Below are 19383 nucleotides of genomic sequence, written 5' to 3'. Positions count from 1 at the left end.
CTGGGAAGTGGGGCAGAAACATCCTGTTTGATTTACTTTGTTTTCTTCCATGGAGAAAAGTCTTTCCTAGAAATGTACCTAGCTTGTCACAAAAACTGAATGTTGAACTCAAAGATGGGATTAAATACTGTTTTAAACCAGAAATGTACTTGTTGATAGAAACAGCTTTGAATGCCTTATTCCTGGTTAACATGGAGTGGTGAGAAAGAGGCTAGAATTTGGGAAATCTTTAAAAGATGCAAAGAGAAGTTTTGCATTTAAATGTGATTCCCCTTTTCCTTCCCCCCCAAGTAAGCAATGCTTATTGCTTTACTTGTCTGCAGCATAGTTATCCAAGGATATCTGACAGTGGACAGATGAATTTACGTTATTTCCTTTGAACCTTTAAAGAATAAATTCTACGTTATCTCTTGACCAGCCTTGGAAAATCAAACATTGTTCCCTCCCCAGTTTTGCTTGGAATAAAAGAAATAACCTTGATAGATGAAGGAATAGTAACAGCTGTGGTACATAGCAGCAGAGATAGGAGAAGTGATTTACAGCAGAGAAGTTGCACAGATTTTATCTGGGAGTTTTCACAAAAGGGCTTACAGGAACTCATTTGACTTTTGAACTCAATTACTTCAGTCCCTTTGTTTCTTGAAAAATTAACATGCAAGGCTGCATTTTCCTGAATCTTTCACTACCATCTTCAATGCATAAACTTCCCAAGAGTCACAGCTGACTGACAGCAGTGTTTGCTTTGTGCAATCCCGAGTCATGGTGATGCTGAAGAAAGAAATACTGTAATTACAACAGAGCTTTGCTCTCTGCTTTTTAAGTGCATGGTATGCCAGGACAATTGTTTTTCGTCTTCGTAGGGAAACTACAAGCTCAGTAGGCATAATCAAAGTCCACAGCATCATGCCCTTTTTAGTTATGGATGCTCTCTGAGCTTTCAGCCTGCCTCACAGATGTCAACTAATTAATGTTAAGTAATATTATTACTGCTTTCCTGCCTGGTAACCCAGCAGACTGCTTCCTTTCTTTCATGTTTTCCCTATGGACTGAGAAGGCTGTTTCTGCCCGAATGGCTGAGGTGTAGGAAAGCAAAGTGATTGTGTACTGGTTTGTCGGGATCCACACCAGCTGTTTACTTACAGTTTCATTGCACTACGAGACCTTGTTTTCTAGATGTTTATCCTTAGAGTTGTACTAGGAGAGTGGTCTATAGCTCATGGGAGGTAGTTCAGCCCTCCCTCAGGAAGAAGTGGCTCATGGGGCAGGGGGAAGAAAAAACCTTTCTATGAAGCTGCAAGTAAATAGAACCGAAATAAATGAGAATGCTGCAGGAAAATGGCTTTGAAAATAGTTCCCTGCCCTTGTTTCCTGTGGAAACCCATCCTACCAAACTTCTCGGCTCCCCAGTTCTCAGCAGAGATGTAGAAGTCTCCAGGCAGTGTAAACCCCCTCTCAAGACTGCTGCTGTTACCAGATGTTCTCTCAGCTCCTCTGAGTCATAGGTGTGCTGTTGAGCGTGCGATACCAGTTAATGTTACCGTCCTTTTTTGACTTTATTCCGTTGCTGTATTTTTCCCTTGAAAACAGACAGTCGCATGCTTTTTTGCATTTTCTTTTCCTAAATTCTTAATCTCCCTGCCCCTCCTGCAGTGAACCTAATGTCCTCGATGACTCCCCGAGCCTGGCCACTGAGGGCAGCCTCTCTAGGTACAGTGTTAACACTACCTGTCTGTCAGTGTGTGTGCTGGGAAACAAGCCGTTTCCAATCTCCTCTGTCTCTTCCCCTCACCTTTTGTTGCTCTCTCCATCTCTGTCTCTTGTGGCTCATTGATATTCAGGCCTGCAAGTCAAAGGTGTAGCAACCCACCTTCAGTTTTCAGTTTTGATTGCCAGTAACTTTGAGGAGGCTAAGGGGTAGTAGAAGGGAAAAGAAAAAGCTGTAGCAAGTGAAGCAGTGGTCTGGCTGGCTAGCCTCAGGGTTTTCCCATTCTTTAGCAATTCCTTGAAAGGCATGAGAAAGATTATCCGCAAGGCATTAGCTGTAGCCTGTTATAGGCATTAGTCTGGAAGCTTATATAAAACAGAGGCATCTGTTTTTCCATTCATCTCACAATGCTCTCACCACAAAAGACTTAATATCAAGCTGTGTTCTTTAATGTCCGCTAATAAAATTAATTATGGTAAGTCCTGTGGAATACAGTTCTCTGTGGATGCTTTACAGTAATACTTGTTAGTTTTACAGTGTTTCCAATTCTCAAATGACACCTTAGAAAGCTTGGAGGTGAACACCATTAATACATATTTAAAATTGCTCTGTCAGGACTGGAGTTCAAGTCTAGCTGCTCCCCATTGCTCATGGACAGGGGAGTTTGTATGCAAACACTGGTAAGGCTGTGCCTTGTCAAAGGGGCCAGGAGTGAGCTTAGAAGGGATGTCTGCACCTTTAACAGCCAGCTCAGTGATGATAATCCCCCTTACTGCCCTGCTGCTGGGCTTGCACCTCACAACCCATCCTCAGGAGGTCAGAGAGCTGTCATTAGTCCCAAGAGCATCTCTGTTTCCTTCCAGAAGAACATGGCTATTTCCTTACTTCACCACACCAGCTGAAGAGGTGAATATGTTGAAGGGCATTTGTGTGAATGGTTTTTATTCTGTTAGCTTGGTTTTAGCTATCAGTAGTGACCTTCTGGGGTGGGGAGAGGCTGCTTTGTTTGTTCATTCTTCTTGGCAGACAAATGGAGAGTTTATCATTGGTGGTGTCAGTGAGATCATCCCATAATTCATGGTGTCTTTGTGTGTGTGAATCCTGCTTTGGCAGATCGGTCTCTCATTGGTGCTGCTGTAGGAGTGGTGTTCGGAAAAGACATTGGCTTGTTGGCAGAGGCAGGAATATTGTTGTCTGGCTTTGTGATAAAGTAAAATGGATTGCATGGTCATGCAAGCATGTGTTTGGGCCAAAAGAGGACAGCAGTCATTCAGCTGAGGAAGTTAAGTGCCATTCTTTAAATAGAGCTAAAACCTAACTACAATTGAGAAGGATGACAAAGGAGAAGGTCTGTATCTGAGTTGAAGCCTTAATGATCTGATACCAGGTTAGATCAGTGTTGAATTTGAAATGTTTTGATCTTGTTAAATAGGGGGGTTCACTCCTAATAAAGGTGAGGCTGACTTCAAATGAGAGTTCAAGTGAGGTGAGTTCAAACGCAATAGTTTAGTTTGAATCCTGAAATCAGCTGTACAGTGGGTTCCTACTCATTTCTGTCACATACATTTTTGCTCAGGACTAGGACGCTGTCGTCCACCCTGCTCAATGGAACAGAGATTTCCTTAGGCAAAAAGGTGACCAGGGTACCTGGGAATCACATCTATTGAGGTTTATTATTGTTTTCAAGGATACGTATGAAAGCATCTGAAGCAGGGACATCAGGGCTGAAAAGCCTTAGAAGGAGCCTTAGAAGATAGGGAAATACTGCAAACTTTTATGGAAAGGCTACATTAGAATTCCATGAGGAAGGAAAAGATGTTTTAGCTGTGTTGTTAAATGTGCAAATTGGATTCCTCCTCTAAAGGACAGAAGTAATAAAGCAGACATTATAGGAGATTATTGTGCTGTGGGGATCATAGGACAGAATTAATGTTATTCAGGAGAATTAATATTAATTATAATCAGGAACACTAGATTTGAATAAAGCAGGCTTGGGTTTTTCTTATAAAATTTTGATTTCAGCTGGAGCACAATGATAACAACTGTTTAGGATTGCCTTCTGAATTCAAAAGCTGATGTTTAGTCATAACTGGCATAAAGAAATAAATCATGTGGACAGTAGACCCTTATGGAAGGTAGGAGTTTTAAATGAAATAAATAGTGACAAACACAGAAAAAGAATAAAGTCTGTTTCCCTTTGTTCTATAGCAATTAGAGCCAGCCATGGAGAAAAGCAGAGAAGACAGGAAGGGGATAGCATATATGTGCTCAGAAGTGAACGGATAGCATGGGGTATACAGGGCTGAGAAGCATATGTGTCCAGCACTGTGATTTGTTGTGGTTACAATCTGAGAGGAGAGGATATTGTCCCAAAGCAGAAAGAAGAATGAGAAGTCATTGTAATGGAAATCTGTTGCACAAACATGTTTCCCTTTAATGTTTGTTGTTATGCTTTAGTTTAATGGTGCCTAATAGGGAAAAACAGTGAATTCATATTGGCAGGGCAAGTGTAGCAGCTCTAACACTGACTGAGTGAGGATGTGTCTGGGAATACAAGAGCTGGAGTCCATCTACATTTTAACCCATACTCCCCTGGCCTTTGTCCACTAACCTGTTTCCTGGGACACAAAGTGTGTGTGTTCTACCATAGTGGTGTGACAAGCATGTACATCTGTTTAACAGACATGTAAACTCCTTGCTCCCTTTGTCTCTATTTTTGGTTTTCTTGGTTCTTTCTTTTTATGTTTTTTTTTTTTGCTGCATGGCTTCTTGTAAACCATGAGCATCACTTACCATAATGGCCAACCTGACAAGTTTCTTCTAGCCCCCACTGTGTGATTGCACTGGTTGTCATTTCTTGTAGTGCTGGCAACATGCTTCCACAAAGTTGGGTTGGTTCAATCTTTTGCTCACCTGTCTCTGCCCTAACTATGTAACACTACGGTGAAGATAAAACCCCTGGCAGGTACTCAGAGAGTGACAGAGCATCTTTTGTGTTGGGCAGGAAAACATTCTGGTTCATTATTCCCAAATGAATCTGGTTTATGTATGCAGAAAAATCCTTATTGATCACATTGCTACAGGAGGGCTGAAATGGCATTTGATTCAATGTTCCTTGATTGGGTCCCACAGAAAACCAGTAGACTCCTGGTCAGGTCTGGTAAACAAGGAAATACAGAAAAATAAGAAAGGGAGGGAGGAATGGAGAGCTCCACAGAGCCAACAGACTGCCTGCCACACTGCCTTTCATGGCAACAAGATCAGTAGTGCTGTTCCTTGATGTGAAAAGAAACCCTCACAAATACTCCTGAAGTGAAAGGTTAGATATGAAAATTCAGTCACCCATCTGAAATGGGTGGCCTTTATGATCCTCCCTTTCCTTCCCTTCTCCAAAATTTGGGATAGAAGGCAAAAAGACAGCCACAGCAGGACTATGCTGTGCGCAGGCAGCTCTGCAGAGCTTGGCTGCTCTCAGGTCCACCATTTGCCTGCAGCAGATACCTGCAACCAGCTCCTCAGATCATCCCAAAGTACACCAATTTGTGTAATGATTCAGTACTGGAAACAAACATCCACCAGATCACTAAACTCATTTCATTTATGATATGCACCAGGCTGAAATTCCCAGATTCCAGCAGGAAGATACAAAGTCCAACCTTTCTTTTGCTCATCTATTGTTTGCCTTCAGATTACCCCATGGGAATCATTTTCTTCCTCATGTATAGCCTCCATGCCCTCATGCAGTCCACGTACTTCCTCTATCTAATAACTTTTTCAAAGTGTTCTCATGATGCATGTGAAATGAGTTTGTTTCCAAAACGTTGTAGTGGTGAATGAAAACCATTGGAGAGTCTTTCTGCTCCTCACTCATAGAACTAAGAGTTACTGTTCCTTCCTCAGAAATCGCAACAGTATTCTCAAAATCTATTGTAACAGAAAATGTTTTTTCCAAGGCCTTCCCCAGCTAATTCCTACATAATTCATGACTGGGAACTACTCTAAAAACTTCTTCAGATTCAGAGGAATAAATTTTTTATGGAATCCTAGAAGCAGATTAAGAAAATGGTACAAGCTGTAATTTCAGGTAGCCTGGATCACAAATCTAAACAGTAACATAAGCACACTCTTTTTGCTTTGATAAGGAATGATGTATTGCTTCTGAACCTACCAGTCACATGTGCTGCAGTCATTGTCTGGGTCAAGAACACAGTCCTGCTAAGAGGAAGTAACTTTGAGGACTCTGCTTATTCATAGGCGGACGCTTGCTTGATGTTTAGGATGCTCTGTATGTAAATCATGTCAATACCCTACATAAAAGCTGAAAAATATGCTCCAGGGACTAGTGATCTCATTTGGAAGAGCTGTCTGAGTTAAGAAGGGCTCAGATACATCTTGTTTGTTCTGGCTTTGAGCTTGCTGAAGCTTTTCCAAGCCAGTGCAGCTGTGGTGAGGCTCCTGAGGGCATGCCGGGGATTATTAGGCTGTAATCAGACAGAACAGAAACAGCTTCATGGTCTTGGGACACCTCTCTCCTTGGTGTCGCCCACTGTCTCCCCTGTAGAGCTGATAGAAACACATGCATATGGTTTAGTGCAAAGTCTGGCTTCAGTTTAAATTGATAAGGGAAGAAGGAATAGGTCAGGTAACCTGACTTTGACCCAGAGCAGACCAGGAAGTTCTGTTCCACAAAACCTTCTGAGGGCAATAGCTTCTACCAAAGCGAAGAATGAACTGTCCAGGAGACAGAACTTTTTAAGCCTCTTCATGGACATCCTCCACGTCTTGTCTGGCCATGTTCTTAGGTTTGTCTTCTTCCTCCACTCCTGTAAGGTCAGGTGATAAATCTTCACTCTGATGGTGGTACTGAGCATCTCAAGGATGATCCAAGGAATACAGCTAGAGAAAAGAACGTTGTTTTCCTTTAGATAAATGCAGGCCAAAGGCAAAATGGGTGGTGACACTGAATCTTCAACAATGCACACCAGATATAGCTGGAAGTTGCTTAACTAGGATGTGTGTCTCAGTGGATTCCAGTCTGTCCCAGAAGAGCAGCTGCCTGATTTAAAAGTCCGTCTTAAATGTTAGTTGCTATTGTAACCATATGTCTCTCAGACATAGTTCATTCAGCTAACGTGTTCTGTGACCACTGTCTGCTAAATGACCTATTTGGAACTGTTTTGAGGAATACAGTGCTTTGATATAAACGAAGGAAGGATGGTAATCTGATAGTAAGTAGATGAACTGGTCAGTTGAATGGTAGGATGAGATGGTATGTAGCTGGGTATGTTTTATTGCTAAAGATTCTTTTACTGCAGATTTTTCAGATAACTTGTACCAAGACATTAAAACCTAAAAAGCTGTGTTTATACCTATACATATAATTTACATTTACTTGTCTTTTCTGTTTGTTAGCCACAGAAGGACTTAAGGCTGCAAGTGTTGAGTGTGGGGCCTTGTTCGCATAACTCATGCATCCATTATGTGAATGGATCCTTTGTCACTTTGTGTTTGTTTTTTGTTTGTTGACTTAAATTGAAATTAAACCCAGATGACAAAATTGTGCTGAGGCTGTGGAGTCTATTTGGGAGGAAACAAAAAACTGCTTTTACGACATCATCCTTGAAAAAGGAAAAACAAACAAAAAGGCTTTTGAGCTAGGATCTGATATTCTTGCCTTTAATGGCTGTGGCAAAGGATGCAGACAAGTGAGTGTTGCTCAGTGGGATGCATCAATCAATGACTGAAAACTGAAATTTGCAGTTATTTATCTTTGGACGCTACCTGTGCGTGGCCACATCCTGAATACCATGACTCCACCTCCCACCATTTCCTAAGCCCCAGAAGCCACAACCCAATAGACACATCCCCCCATTCTTCAAAGGCAGTATTGCTCTTTGAAGTGACTGTGCCATTAGTGGTTGGTTTATTTACAGATTTATTTGAGTCACGATTGCCAGGACACCTGCTAGGTATACACGGTGCTTCTGCACTTGGCCTAATGCTGTCACCATCTCACAGGGTGGCAAGCGTGCAGAGCGAGCCAGGACAGCAGAACCTTCTCCTGCAGCAGCCCCTGGGGCGGAAGAGAGGCCTGCGGCAGGTGAGAACATGGGGAGTGGACAAACTTTTTCTCCTTGAGTAGGTTTGGTTTTCTGTGTCTGTTTTGAAGTGGTTTGTGGATGTGACATGTCCCTTTTACCTGATCTGTGATACAGTAGTGCAGTCCATTGAGTCAGCAGGAACCACAGCACAAGTCGTAGCTGTGACAAATTCCTAAGAGAGGAGGTACACTTTGTTTGGAATTCCACAATCTTTTCCCCTGCAAACTGGTTTATTATTATTTTCCTAAATCAAATGATGGTCACACGATCTGCATTGCATTGCATTCAGTATTGAAACTGAAAAGGCACAAAACCAAGTTCGTATGAAGGAGATGTCTGAGCCATGGACACCGTAAAATGTAGTATCTGTCAAAAGTAGAGTGAATGGACCATCTAAAGGAATAAACAGTCATAGAATCAAGGACCAGTTTGGGTTGGAAAGGACCTCAAAGCTCATCCAGTTCCAACCCCCTACCATGGGGAGGGACACCTTCCACTAGAGCAGGTTGCTCCAAGCCCCATCCAATGGCGATGTGTTCCCCTTACAGAGGAGCAGTTGTGTAACATGTGAACACATATCAGCTTAACTCTGTCCTCCATTGTTCAGCTTCGACGACCACTGCTGTCACGTCAGAAAACTCAGACTGAACCTCGCAGCCGTCATGGAGCTCGACTATCAACCACGCGGCGCAGCATCCAGCCCAAGCCAAAACCTAGCGGTAGGGCAGTGCTGCATACCCACAACTTGATGTCTGAAAGTAGATACCTGTGGTGTTGGTTTAGCTTACAGGAAAAGGTACCATGATGTTAGTAGCCTGTATTAGAGTGAAGTCCCAGAAGTTTCATCCTTTTTTTGCTGTAAGTGGATATCCTATCAGAGAATCACCCCCTCAAAACACTTGGATGGTTTCTCCAAAGGTTTTCAAGGTGAAACTGCACGTGGATGGTGAATTGCCATGTGTTGCATTGAGAGAATGTTTGAAGTTGCTATTGAGAGTAGTAGAAAGAAGGAAATTTCCTATCATTTATAAGGTTAGCAATGCAGAGCCTTACAGGTTGTACATGGAACCAAATGGAGGACTCTTCTAGTCCCTGCCATATGCTCCCAGGAGTCAGCACTGCCAAGCAGAGCAGGGGGCTGTATTCTGAACTATCTGAGGTGAGCAGTTAACTTTGGAGGAAACAGCTTGAAGAGCATAGGGTGCTTGAGAACTTCCTATGTTTCTAACTCAGCCAGGACTGTGCTGGGGCACTGCTGGAGGTGTCTGAAACAGAAAAATTGATCCAACATAATTAAGAGCCGGAGCAGGGATATCAGTTTTACTTGTTAAGTTTTAGCCTAGCTGCCTTCACTCTGTGCTGTTCTGTTACTCCCAGATAGCAGACTCAGTCTGCAGGAATCGGGGGCAATCAGTTGCCCTCTTCTCCAATTTCCTGCAAAACCGTGGGCAACTCCCTTATATATTCACATCCCAGCTTTCCATGTATAGTTGAGGGCAGAAATGCCTAACTCACATGGGAATTCAGTTCAGTATATTCTTCTGGGATGGAGAGATGTTATGGGTGGCATTTACCTCACCAAGCCATGACAAAGATAGGTAGGGTGACTAGTCCTGAGGTGATCTCTGACCCTTGCTATGGCTTTAGAGGAAGCCTGGGATAAAAGGCTTTTAGATTACACTCCAATTAGACAGCTTATAAAGATGGAGTGAATCATGCATCTTCTCTTAGCTGTAACAACTCCAGGGATTCTTTCTCCTCTTCTTGTGTTTTCCTTTCCAAACTGCAGCATTTTAATACTCGATCTGTATTTATATTGAATATATATTTACATATATATTTGTATTATATTTAATACTTGGTTTTAATACTCTGCTTTCTACCCTCAGCAGAGCAGAAGCGGTCGGTGACCTTCACTGAGGCGCAGCCTGAGGCACCAGCAGCCTCCCCAGGGACCACACTGGCCCCGGCAGCCCAGCAGCCTGGCTGCAGCTGCAGCAGCCCCCAGGAGCCCAGCAAGCAGGACCCACCAGGCCAGCCTGTGCTCACCTCTTCACCTGCCATCATTGTAGCTGATCTTCTCCACAGCCAGAGCACAGGCCAGGTAACGTGACTGACACTGCCATCGCCTGCCTGTCCTGCATCCTCCCTTTCCATCTTCCTGTCACACAGAGCAGTCCTTCTGGACCTGCCCACCAGTGCGATTGTTCATCAGCAGGTTTTGACAGCTTGCTCTCTGAGAAATGCATCCTAAAGGAAGGACTTCTTCAAAACCTCCGGGCTCTTTCAGCAAAATCATTGTATTTCAAAAGAAACTGCTTGTCCAATTGCTGTGTGTGTCGGACACCAGTGAGGACAGTGCAGGGGCAGTCACAGTCATCCCTTCAAGATGTTAGTGTCATTGATATCATTTTTATACACCAGATATACGCATATCTTGTGCGTCTGGGGGTTGTGTCCTTTGCCATGAACAAATTAAAGGCACCCGTCTACACTAAAAAACATGCAGTGAGGCAGTGTTAATGACTGAAATCAGATTAACCTTTCTGATCACTGCCACAAATTTGATTCATCAGCAAAAATACATCATTACAGCAAACTTTTGGGCATTTATAATCTGCACGTGCCTGGCCCTTTATGGTAAAAAGTATTTCTGACTGAGAAAATACTTTATAGAAGTTCCCTTGCTTTTTTTCCCTGGCTCCCTCCCACATTCTCTCAGCCTGACCATGGGCTTTCCTCAATTGCAGAGCGAGACACTTCCTGCTGACAAGGAGAAGGAGAAGGAGAAAGAGGAGGGCTTGGAATCCCGGCTAACAACGGCACAAAGCACTCCACCCACCCAGCTCTCCGACTCCGAGGACTACGCTGGCCTGGAGACCACCAGCTTGCTGCACCACGGGGACACTGTCCTTCACATCAGCGAGGACAACGGCATGGAGAACCCCTTGCTGGCCACTCACTTCAGCTTCACGAATGTGGAGCTTGGGGAGACTGACGTTGACCTGGACGAATCTCATGTCTAACTCTTGGGGAAGTGCAGCAGTGGGAGGAGGAAGGGAAAGCGCACCTTCTCCTTTGAGTTCCCTGGTAACTAGTAACTAACTAAAACAAGAGCACTTTATTATCCAAAAGCAGAAAATAGCCGTCAGCTGCTTGCTATAGACTGGCAAATTCCTGTTGGTGAAATCTATTTCAGTTCAAGGCAAGGCCACAGGAACAGAGAATTTTTAGCAGATTCTCAGGGTAGGGGTGTCTGGGCAAATACATGGTCCATAAAACCTTGCCCTGGCAGCCATGCACTGTGAACAGCAAGCTGTTGTACTGTATGAGACAGAAGAGAAGCCTCTCTTGAGATTGTGCCCAAGGTTTATTTTTGTAGTGGTTTTGAGAGGAAGGCTATACAGTGACTGAATTCAAGGCTCTGACACCTTGGTACTGACAGTGAAAACACTGATGAAAAAGTACCAGAGATTGATTTTCGCAAGCCTGGAATCATTGTTTCTAACTTGCAGAGCAATGATAAGCATCATGGAGCAATTAGACCTGTTTTGTTGTTGGTTTTTGGCACTGCAGACTTTAGTTGAGTTTGCTTTTGTCTGTCGGTTTCATTCCACTAAGACTGTGCTACAAAAATACTTGCTCTGTAAAACTAAATAGGGCACATACATAAGAAGGAATGTACGTGCTGTGCGCAGATAAGAGATGGGGGTAAGTGGCCTGCAGACGGTATAAATAGCCCATGCTGTCCTGCTTAAATGTACTGAGTAATTCATCTCCACAGCTTCAAAAACACCCAAGAAACCACATCTGGAATGGGTGGACCTTGCGGTACCTAGCAACTGCTCCATGGATGCTGGCCTATGTACTTAGCTATAGGGGTTTAAAGTAAATATTTATATATGGTATTTTCATGTTCCTATACATAAATATATATGTACATTGTAAACAAAAGATGGCTATTGCAGGGCAGAAACTCGATGAAAGAATCTATTTTTGGCATGTTGAGATTGTATTTCAAAAGGTTCCATTTTATGTACGTAATGTTCATGGCTGCAAAGTATTAGATATATATCTAATGTTTATACGTAGGTGGAGATCCTCATGGGGGATCAGCTGAAGTCACTGCTGAGTTATGGGCTATGCTGCAGCATCATGGAATTACACTGGAATGTGATTTTAGCCACTAGCTGCTTACAGGCAAACTGCACAACAGCTGTGAAAGAAACCATGAAATCATAAGCAATGCCCAAAGTTACCCTGGGCTTTGGGAATCACGTCCTGCCCTTTGCAGCTTACGTTAGAAGAGCCCGAGTTTGTAATCATGGCATTATCGTGCCGAGGAAAATGCTTCAGATCATCCTGAGATGAAATGTGCTAATTGCCAGTCTGGTTCCCAAGAGCTTTGTAATTTGGACACACACATCATAAACCAGCTTTACTGAGGAGACAGAATGATACCCTCCTGTCCATCTCCATACAAAGGACTCTCCATAGAAAGGACATCTCTCTTCTACAGCTCAGCTGTTTAAAATACTGCCATACAAGCCACTGCCTCACTGCTGTAGTGCAGCACGCAGTTGTTACTGGTGTGTGTGGAAACGTAACTACACACCTGACAGCAGGTCTGAGCCTGCTGAAACCCATGGAGCCTTCGGGATGTGCTGCCTTGCCAAATGCTCAGAGGGGCCGGGAGCTGTGCACACCAGCCTGAGGAGGGAACTAATGTACATTACACCGCTGAAGGTAGCAAAAGCCATCCTTCCCCCAGGCTTGGGGGTGTTGAGCATGCTCTGCTCCCTCTGCAATGGGGAGAGACGGAGATTCCCAGCACCTCTTGGGAAGAGCAGGGCTGAAAAGGCACCACTTGTACCACCATATATGCATTTTTGATGGGGCACTAATGCAACCTAACGTGACCATGGTTCTGTCAGAGCGATGGTGAGGTGAAGATGGCAGTGTCCTCAATGACAAACCGCTTTGTGTGCTGACCGAAACACACTGTACTGCTTAGCTCCTCAGCACCACCTACATAGAGACCGCTTTGGAGCTGCTCCTAGCCTGGAGCTTGCGCCCAGAACAGCTAGATTCCAGATGCTGAGTTTTATTAGTGCCAGTGACGCACCAATGAGGGAAAACAGCTTCACTTTCAGATCCCAGGTAGGCTGGATGCTGGCAGTCGTGCAGGGAGGAGTGTTTCAGGCACAACACATAGGGAACGCATGGTGCATTTGATAGTGACCTTTGCTGCTGAAACTGAGAGGGAAGCATCTTCCCTAATGAAACCTCACCATGGTTACTCCACTCTAACCATAACAAAGTAACTGTGATTTCCTTCATTAATTCAGTCTATGTAATACCTGTTTCCATCCAGGTTTCTCACACCGGTGAATCCATAGTGGTAAGCCATAGCAAGAACTGTAATGCCCCTTTTTAATGTCTACCCTGCTAGAAATCAGCACAGCTTATCAGTGATGTAATACTCTGTAATTCTGTTTGATTCAGGTGGCTGTGCAGGTGGCTTTGGTTGTGTCGGACGAGTGTTGAGGTGGAACAGTCAGCCTGTTCTCTCTTGTGCTTTACTCTGCTATCGGTTGCACTTACTACTGTACTCATGAGGTGCATACAGTGTACTCGGGCTGGTTTCCTGCTCTGCCCCAGTGTCTTTGTGACAGAACTGGTGTGTTTCTGCTGTCAAGACAAAGGATGCTGCTTAACTAGTGTTAGAGGCCTTAAGCGCATGTCATGTCCAACACTTGTCCGGGCTGCGCGCGTCTCGTCCCTGTGTCGGTCCCCTCGCCTCAGCGTGTGATGCAAACCTTGTTCCGAGGACTAAATACAGAGTGATTGCAAAAGGACAGCGTTCTGCGTTTGAGCCTCTTGCGCAATGCCGCGTTCCTCTGCTTCTGGAGCAGGCTTTCATGTGCTGTTCGAGGCACCGTTTGTTAACGTTCACCCCCCCGGCGCTGAGGGTGCCGCTGCCTGGAGCTGCCTCAGGACTGACAGAACGCACGTCCTTGGGAACTTAAACCACTGCCCCAAGCTTCCCCCGCCCTAGTTCAAACCCGGGGGAGGAGGGGGGGGGGGGGGATGTGTGCCCTCCGAAGCGCCAAAGGCGACTTATTCGGTGAACGAGCCTACGGAACCGGGGCTCTGGAGCCCTTGCGCCCGCCCCCGAGCCCGCGGGGGACCGAGCCACTCCATCCGCCCGCCCCCCATTGCACCCCCTCCACAACACCCAAGATGGCGGCGGCCAGGGCGGTACCGCGCCTCCTCCCTCCCGTCCCTGTCCCATCAGGCAGCGCGGCGGCGCATGCGCAGGGCGGCAGCGATGGCGTCGGGGTGCCGGGTCGGGCCTTCCATCCTCAACAGCGACCTGGCGGCGCTGGGCGCCGAGTGCAGCCGCATGCTGGACTGCGGGGCCGACTACCTGCACCTCGATGTCATGGACGGGTAACGGCCGGGGCGGGCGGGGAGGGACCGGGGGGGGGCGGCCCGGCCCGCGGTAACCGGCGGTGGCGGGTGTTCTCTCTTCGGCCCCAAGACACTTCGTCCCGAACATCACCTTCGGCCACCCCGTCGTGGAGAGCCTGCGCAAGCAGCTGGGCCAGGACCCCTTCTTCGGTAAGGGGCTGCCGGGGGGACACGGGGCTCCCCGCCCGCCTGCCGCCCTGCCTCACGGCTCTGCTCCCCTCCTGCAGACATGCACATGATGGTGGCCAGGCCGGAGCAATGGGTGAAGCCGATGGCTGTGGCGGGCGCCAACCAGTACACCTTCCACCTGGAAGCTACGGACAACCCGGGAGCGTTGATAAAGGACATTCGCGAGAACGGGATGAAGGTGAGGGGAGGTGGGGCTGGAGCAGCACACTGTGCGCAGCACAGCCGACAGCCGCGTTTATGGCGATGAAAGACCTCTCGCTGCAGTTTTGGGTGGTCAGAGAGCGGCTGATGCAGTCCCGACGCTGTGCATGAAGCTGGTTTTCAATCAGGAGCCTTGACTTCCAGCATCCTGTGCTTCCCGTGCTTGCGCAGACACATCATTGTTTCCCTAGGAGTCCATTCTGAGCTCAAGCCGGTGCTGCTGTCATCCTAAGGTGCACTTGGAGTTGTCTCTCCTCTGCTGCAGGTTGGCTTGGCAATCAAGCCTTGCACCACGGTTGAGCACTTGGCACCCTGGGCCAATCAGATAGACATGGCTTTGGTGATGACAGTTGAGCCTGGATTCGGAGGGCAGAAATTCATGGAAGATATGATGCCAAAGGTCAGCTAAGTTTCTCTTCCCTTATTTATTGAGCATAAAGGGCATTAACAGTATGGGGTGTAGTGGGGAAGTGAATAAATTTTAGGTGCGTAAGCAGCTCTATGTAACTGTAGCAGCCAAGTGTGGATCTCGGGGTCAACCTTTTTGTGCTGTTCCTCAGGTTCAGTGGCTGAGGACTCAGTTTCCCTCACTGGACATTGAAGTGGATGGAGGAGTTGGGCCCGACACCATCCACAAGTGTGCAGAGGTAAGAGGCTGATGCAGGGCAGTGTTCTCAGTCGCTGTGCTAAGAGACTCCCCTTGGGAAGTAAAGCTCAGGAGGAATTGCGGTTTGGCTGTGAGCTTTCAGAGGGAACAGCAAAGCAAAGCACACAGGATCGGTGTTCTCCTGTGGTCCTGTCTTGTGCCTTTTTAATAGCAGCTACTGAAGCCTCCCCTGAAGCTGGAGAAGTTGGTTGCTTATTGCGTGTTTGGGTTAATAGCAATGATGAAGCAATTGCCTGTTTGGGGAAGTTCCCTTTTCTGGACTTGGGTTGTGGTTGTAGGTAGAGGTATGTTACCTGTGTCCCACCTGTTCTACAGCAAGGAAGCTCTTTCAGAAGTGGATCTGTTCCGTGTTACTGAGTGGGTGTTTGATGTCTTTCAGGCAGGTGCAAATATGATCGTATCCGGCAGCGCCATTATGAAGAGCGCAGATCCAAGATCTGTGATCAATCTTCTAAGGAATGTGTGTTCAGAAGCAGCTCAGAAGCGCTGTCTGGATCGATGAGACCCACCCAAGCGGTGTTCCAGCAGGCTCTGTGCAGGCAGGAGATCCCTTGTTTCTCGTGTGAGGGAGGGCTGGATGAACATCCGAACATAGATTATGGAAACGTGCTGCTGCTCAACAGAGGAATCATCCCCTCGCTGCAATGAAGCAAGCAGCAGTGCAAAACATTCTGGCTGTGTTTCAGGGTTGGAAATGCAATGGTTTGAACCTGTCTCATGATTCTGAGGAGGCACAGCCTAGGACACTGACTGGATTCACCTAAACTGCAGTCAGTTATTTGCTTGCTAGAAGAGTGTAGCATCACCACAAGCAGTCTCTCTTGTGGAAGACTCTAATCAAAACTGCCTTCTGCTGTCTGTATTTGGTATTTGATCTGTGCATTCCTACAACTTTTCCACTTCTGCATTAAACACCCCTTCCTTGGTGTGGTAAGTGTCCTTTTAGCTGATTGTCAGAAGGGAGTGGGTTTGGGAATAAGGAAGTTTGGGAAAAATGCAGTTTAAGAGGGCAGAACAAATGCTACCATTGCTAGAAACATTCCTATGTCTTGTTTTACTGCCTAGAAGCGCTCAACTGACATTAAGACAAGCACCCTTTGCCAGTCACAGTGTGGGAAATAATGTCCTTATTTATATTTGAGCTAACCAGTTTAGATAGCTGTGTCTGCAGTCCCTGGCAGTGATGGGATTCCACGGAGGAATGATGCTTTAAAACCCTACAGATGGTGGAAAAAGCCCAAACCCTTGTTTCGACCCCCACGCTCCTGGGTTTGTGTATGTGCCTCAGTAAACAGTTTATGTAGTGACGGACAGTGATGTTATCTACCAAGTGATTTCAGTGTATGTAGGCTGAAACCACTACAGGGAGATGGCTCTACAAAAGGCTTAATGCTTCTCTTAACTATGAAGCCAAATAGTTCTCATACCTTCAAATTGCTTGTACTGACCTCACAGCCTGGCCTGCTTGAGCATGGGAATGGGCAGAGGCCACTAGAGGAATTGCTGAGCAGGTCGTTTTAACCAGACCTGCCTCCCATGGCTCTAATTAGGTCTGCTGCCTCCTTTGATAGTTGGTGGTATTCTGCATGGTGCTTTTTCCCTTTAACTTGTCATTACAGGAGGGTTGCAGACAGTCTGCTGCTGCTGCCCTAGGGGAAGTGGCTCAAGAGCTGCAGGCAGTTGCACTTCCACAAGGCCAAAGTCAAATGTATTGTCCTTGTGGCAGGAGCTAGGGCTAGTTCAAACAGTAGAGAAGTGTCTGAAATGGCTAAACTGCTGCTTTTTCCTGTGTGGTCAGTCGTGGTTTAGGTGAACAAATGCCCCATTTGAGAACTAGCAAAAGAAAAATGGAGTCATTGGGACCTACTACACTGAAGACATCTTTTTGAAGAGGTTTGCCAAGAGAAAGCTTGGCTAGGAAAGGTAATAGTCCAAATGGCTGTTCAGTGTGTTAAAGCAGCATTCATACCTCTGGAAGGAACCTGTGTAGAGTCTAATTCATTGTGCACAGAGAAACAGGCCCGGCTCTGGTATCTGATGTGCAGGGCGAGCAGCCACAAACAGGCCCTGAAAATGACAGTTTAGGGTGTGGAAGTGCTATTTTCATGCTATTGAAAGCAGCAGGACAGCTGTAGTAGCTTGCCTCCTGCAGCTGGCCGTAAACTGGGCTGAAAGGGTAATCAAACCATTTCTGTTTTCTCTAATTCATTAGGGGGACAGGGGACATCCCAAAGTCCTGCTGGTTAACCAAGGTACTGTGCTTTGTTAATTGATTACTGTGATTAATTACTGTGCTTTGGTCTGAGCACAGACGCCTGTGGTACGTTTGCTTTCACAGGTTGTATCACTGTGTTTTTAATCTGGCAGTTTGCACTTCCACGAGCTCTCAGGTCAGGAGTACTGTGAGAGGGAGAATTTACACACACACTAAACTTACTCAACTGCTTCTTTCCATCTAAATCCCGCCCAGGTGTGTGCAGCAGCTGTTTACACACATAAGGTTCAATCCATCGGTGACTGCAGAGCATCCATGGAAGTACCAGTAATGATAAGTTGTTCTTTTAATGCTTAAGACTAGTCTGGTTTCTTGCCTCTATACATTAGCAGAAGTAATTACTGTCCTCAGTAATGTGACCCACAGTGGAAGTGCCACAGCTGCAGGACCCAGCCCAGCACTGACATGGAAACCAAGAGCAGCTTGCATGGTATGCACAAGGCCAAATAAACCCCAGGGCCTGTTAGATGTTGCAATACTCTCGTAAGTTTCAGCAACAAGGGGGAGCATGCTCTGACGTTGAGTAATGTGGGCTCAAGTGGTCCAGGGTGATGTGTCTGTACGGGAAAACAGGGTAAAAGAAACTCCAAGATAGCTTAGTAAGGCTGTTCTTGGGCATGTGCTGCTCAGGGTGGTGTAGCATATCCCTGAGCAAGAGAAAACACTGCAGTAGATGCACACAGAACTTAATTTTAATAGGGCTTAGAAGTTTGTGTTTGTACTTACTTTCCGTTAAGGTCCTGGATGCAGAGATGAAGTGTTTAAACCCTCCTAGCAGCAGGGAGCAGAATGGAAGTGGCTTTAAAAAATGGCTTCGAAAATGGTAAATGATGTGTAAGGGAAATGGCTGTGTCAAGCTGCAGCACCCACTTTCATGCGTGGGGGGACCTTGCTGCATGGTTAAGTTGCTGTTTCACAGTCAGCCTTTGTAATACCTTCAGCCCACAATGTTAGGAGCAGTGCTGACAGCCATTTCCATGGCTTAACAGCCACAGCAAATGTGGTTGTTGGTTTAAAAGGGAAAAAAAAAACATCCAGGGGATCCTTACACATTTTATGGCTTCAAACATGAGCATGGCTCTGCTCTCAGCCTGCTCTTGCCACCAGTGGCTTCCTCATGACACCAGCATCCATCCAGAACTGCACTGTCTGGAGATGGGAGTCCAGCTCTGCAGGAATAAGAGCTGCAGCAGTAAAGGAGAATGCCAATTCCAGCTGCACGCAGCACAGGGGAAGGTGAATGGAGGGGGCTGGTCCCGTGAGCAAGTTCAGTTAAGCTTTATAACCTTGTGTCTGTAGTGAACTGAGGCTACTGAAAAATGGGGTGCTCAATGGCTGGAGTAAAGAGGCACAGAGCAGAGAGGGCAGGGCACAGTGTCTGGTCTGCTGCAGCAGGGTGGAAATCATGAGACAGGTGCTGTGGGTGAGGAGCACAGCTTAGGGCTTCCCAAACCCCATCATCTCCCTTGCCGTGTGCACACAGTGTTTACCTGCCCCATGAAGGGCTGCTGGAGGGAGGCAGATGATGTGAGGAAAGCAGATGGAGCCTGTTCTTGGTCCCTCTTGGTCCTATCCATAAAATGCTGGATTGCATTTCCATTTCCTGAGGCACCTTTAGGACATAGAAGTTAGACAGCAGGGTGGTTTACTGGGTCCTGAACTGCAGAAACTCCTCACAATGGCCCCCAGAGATCAGGCAGAGCAGGAAGTCCTGACCTTAACCACAAAGGTGGATGAGAGCTGGCTTCTTAATGATCAGGCTTCTTAATGA

At 46.2% G+C, this 19383-nt stretch overlaps 2 protein-coding genes across 4 annotated transcripts in view; both read left to right on the top strand.

The window, feature by feature from the left end:
- UNC80 (unc-80 homolog, NALCN channel complex subunit) overlaps window positions 1-13225 on the top strand; it is a 122151-nt gene extending 108926 nt beyond the window's left edge. For 2 of the 3 annotated variants that reach the window (XM_062602268.1, XM_062602277.1), the window contains 5 exons: window positions 1651-1707; window positions 7724-7805; window positions 8414-8525; window positions 9696-9910; window positions 10557-13225. In XM_062602268.1, the coding sequence (XP_062458252.1) occupies window positions 1651-1707; window positions 7724-7805; window positions 8414-8525; window positions 9696-9910; window positions 10557-10832 (742 nt within the window). In that variant the 3' untranslated portion in view covers window positions 10833-13225. The remainder of the gene's footprint in view (window positions 1-1650; window positions 1708-7723; window positions 7806-8413; window positions 8526-9695; window positions 9911-10556) is intronic. The other variant, XM_062602287.1, reaches the window with a different exon arrangement.
- Window positions 13226-14099: 874 nt separating this feature from the next.
- On the top strand, window positions 14100-16271 carry RPE (ribulose-5-phosphate-3-epimerase). The gene is made up of 6 exons (XM_062602231.1): window positions 14100-14259; window positions 14351-14430; window positions 14508-14647; window positions 14936-15070; window positions 15231-15317; window positions 15717-16271. Exons 1-6 carry the CDS (start codon window positions 14120-14122, stop codon window positions 15837-15839), a joined length of 705 nt encoding a protein of 234 aa, XP_062458215.1. The 5' UTR covers window positions 14100-14119; the 3' UTR covers window positions 15840-16271.
- The last annotated feature ends 3112 nt before the right edge of the window (window positions 16272-19383 follow it).

Source organism: Pezoporus occidentalis, unplaced genomic scaffold (genome assembly GCF_034315485.1).
Source record: "Pezoporus occidentalis ecotype Australia unplaced genomic scaffold, CSIRO_AGI_Poc_V1 ctg118, whole genome shotgun sequence".
NCBI classification, from domain to species: Eukaryota; Metazoa; Chordata; class Aves; order Psittaciformes; family Psittacidae; genus Pezoporus; species Pezoporus occidentalis.
This window is presented reverse-complemented; position numbering and strand designations above follow the sequence as displayed.

What these genes read in the sequence shown, in the direction of transcription:
- RPE (XM_062602231.1), top strand. Translation starts at nt 14,120, where the DNA reads ATGCGCAGGGCGGCAGCGATGGCGTCGGGGTGCCGGGTCGGGCCTTCC. An exon ending in GGGCCAGGACCCCTTCTTCG is followed by an intron (nt 14,431 to 14,507) that starts GTAAGGGGCTGC and finishes CCCCTCCTGCAG; the next exon opens with ACATGCACATGATGGTGGCC. An exon ending in TTCGCGAGAACGGGATGAAG is followed by an intron (nt 14,648 to 14,935) that starts GTGAGGGGAGGT and finishes CCTCTGCTGCAG; the next exon opens with GTTGGCTTGGCAATCAAGCC.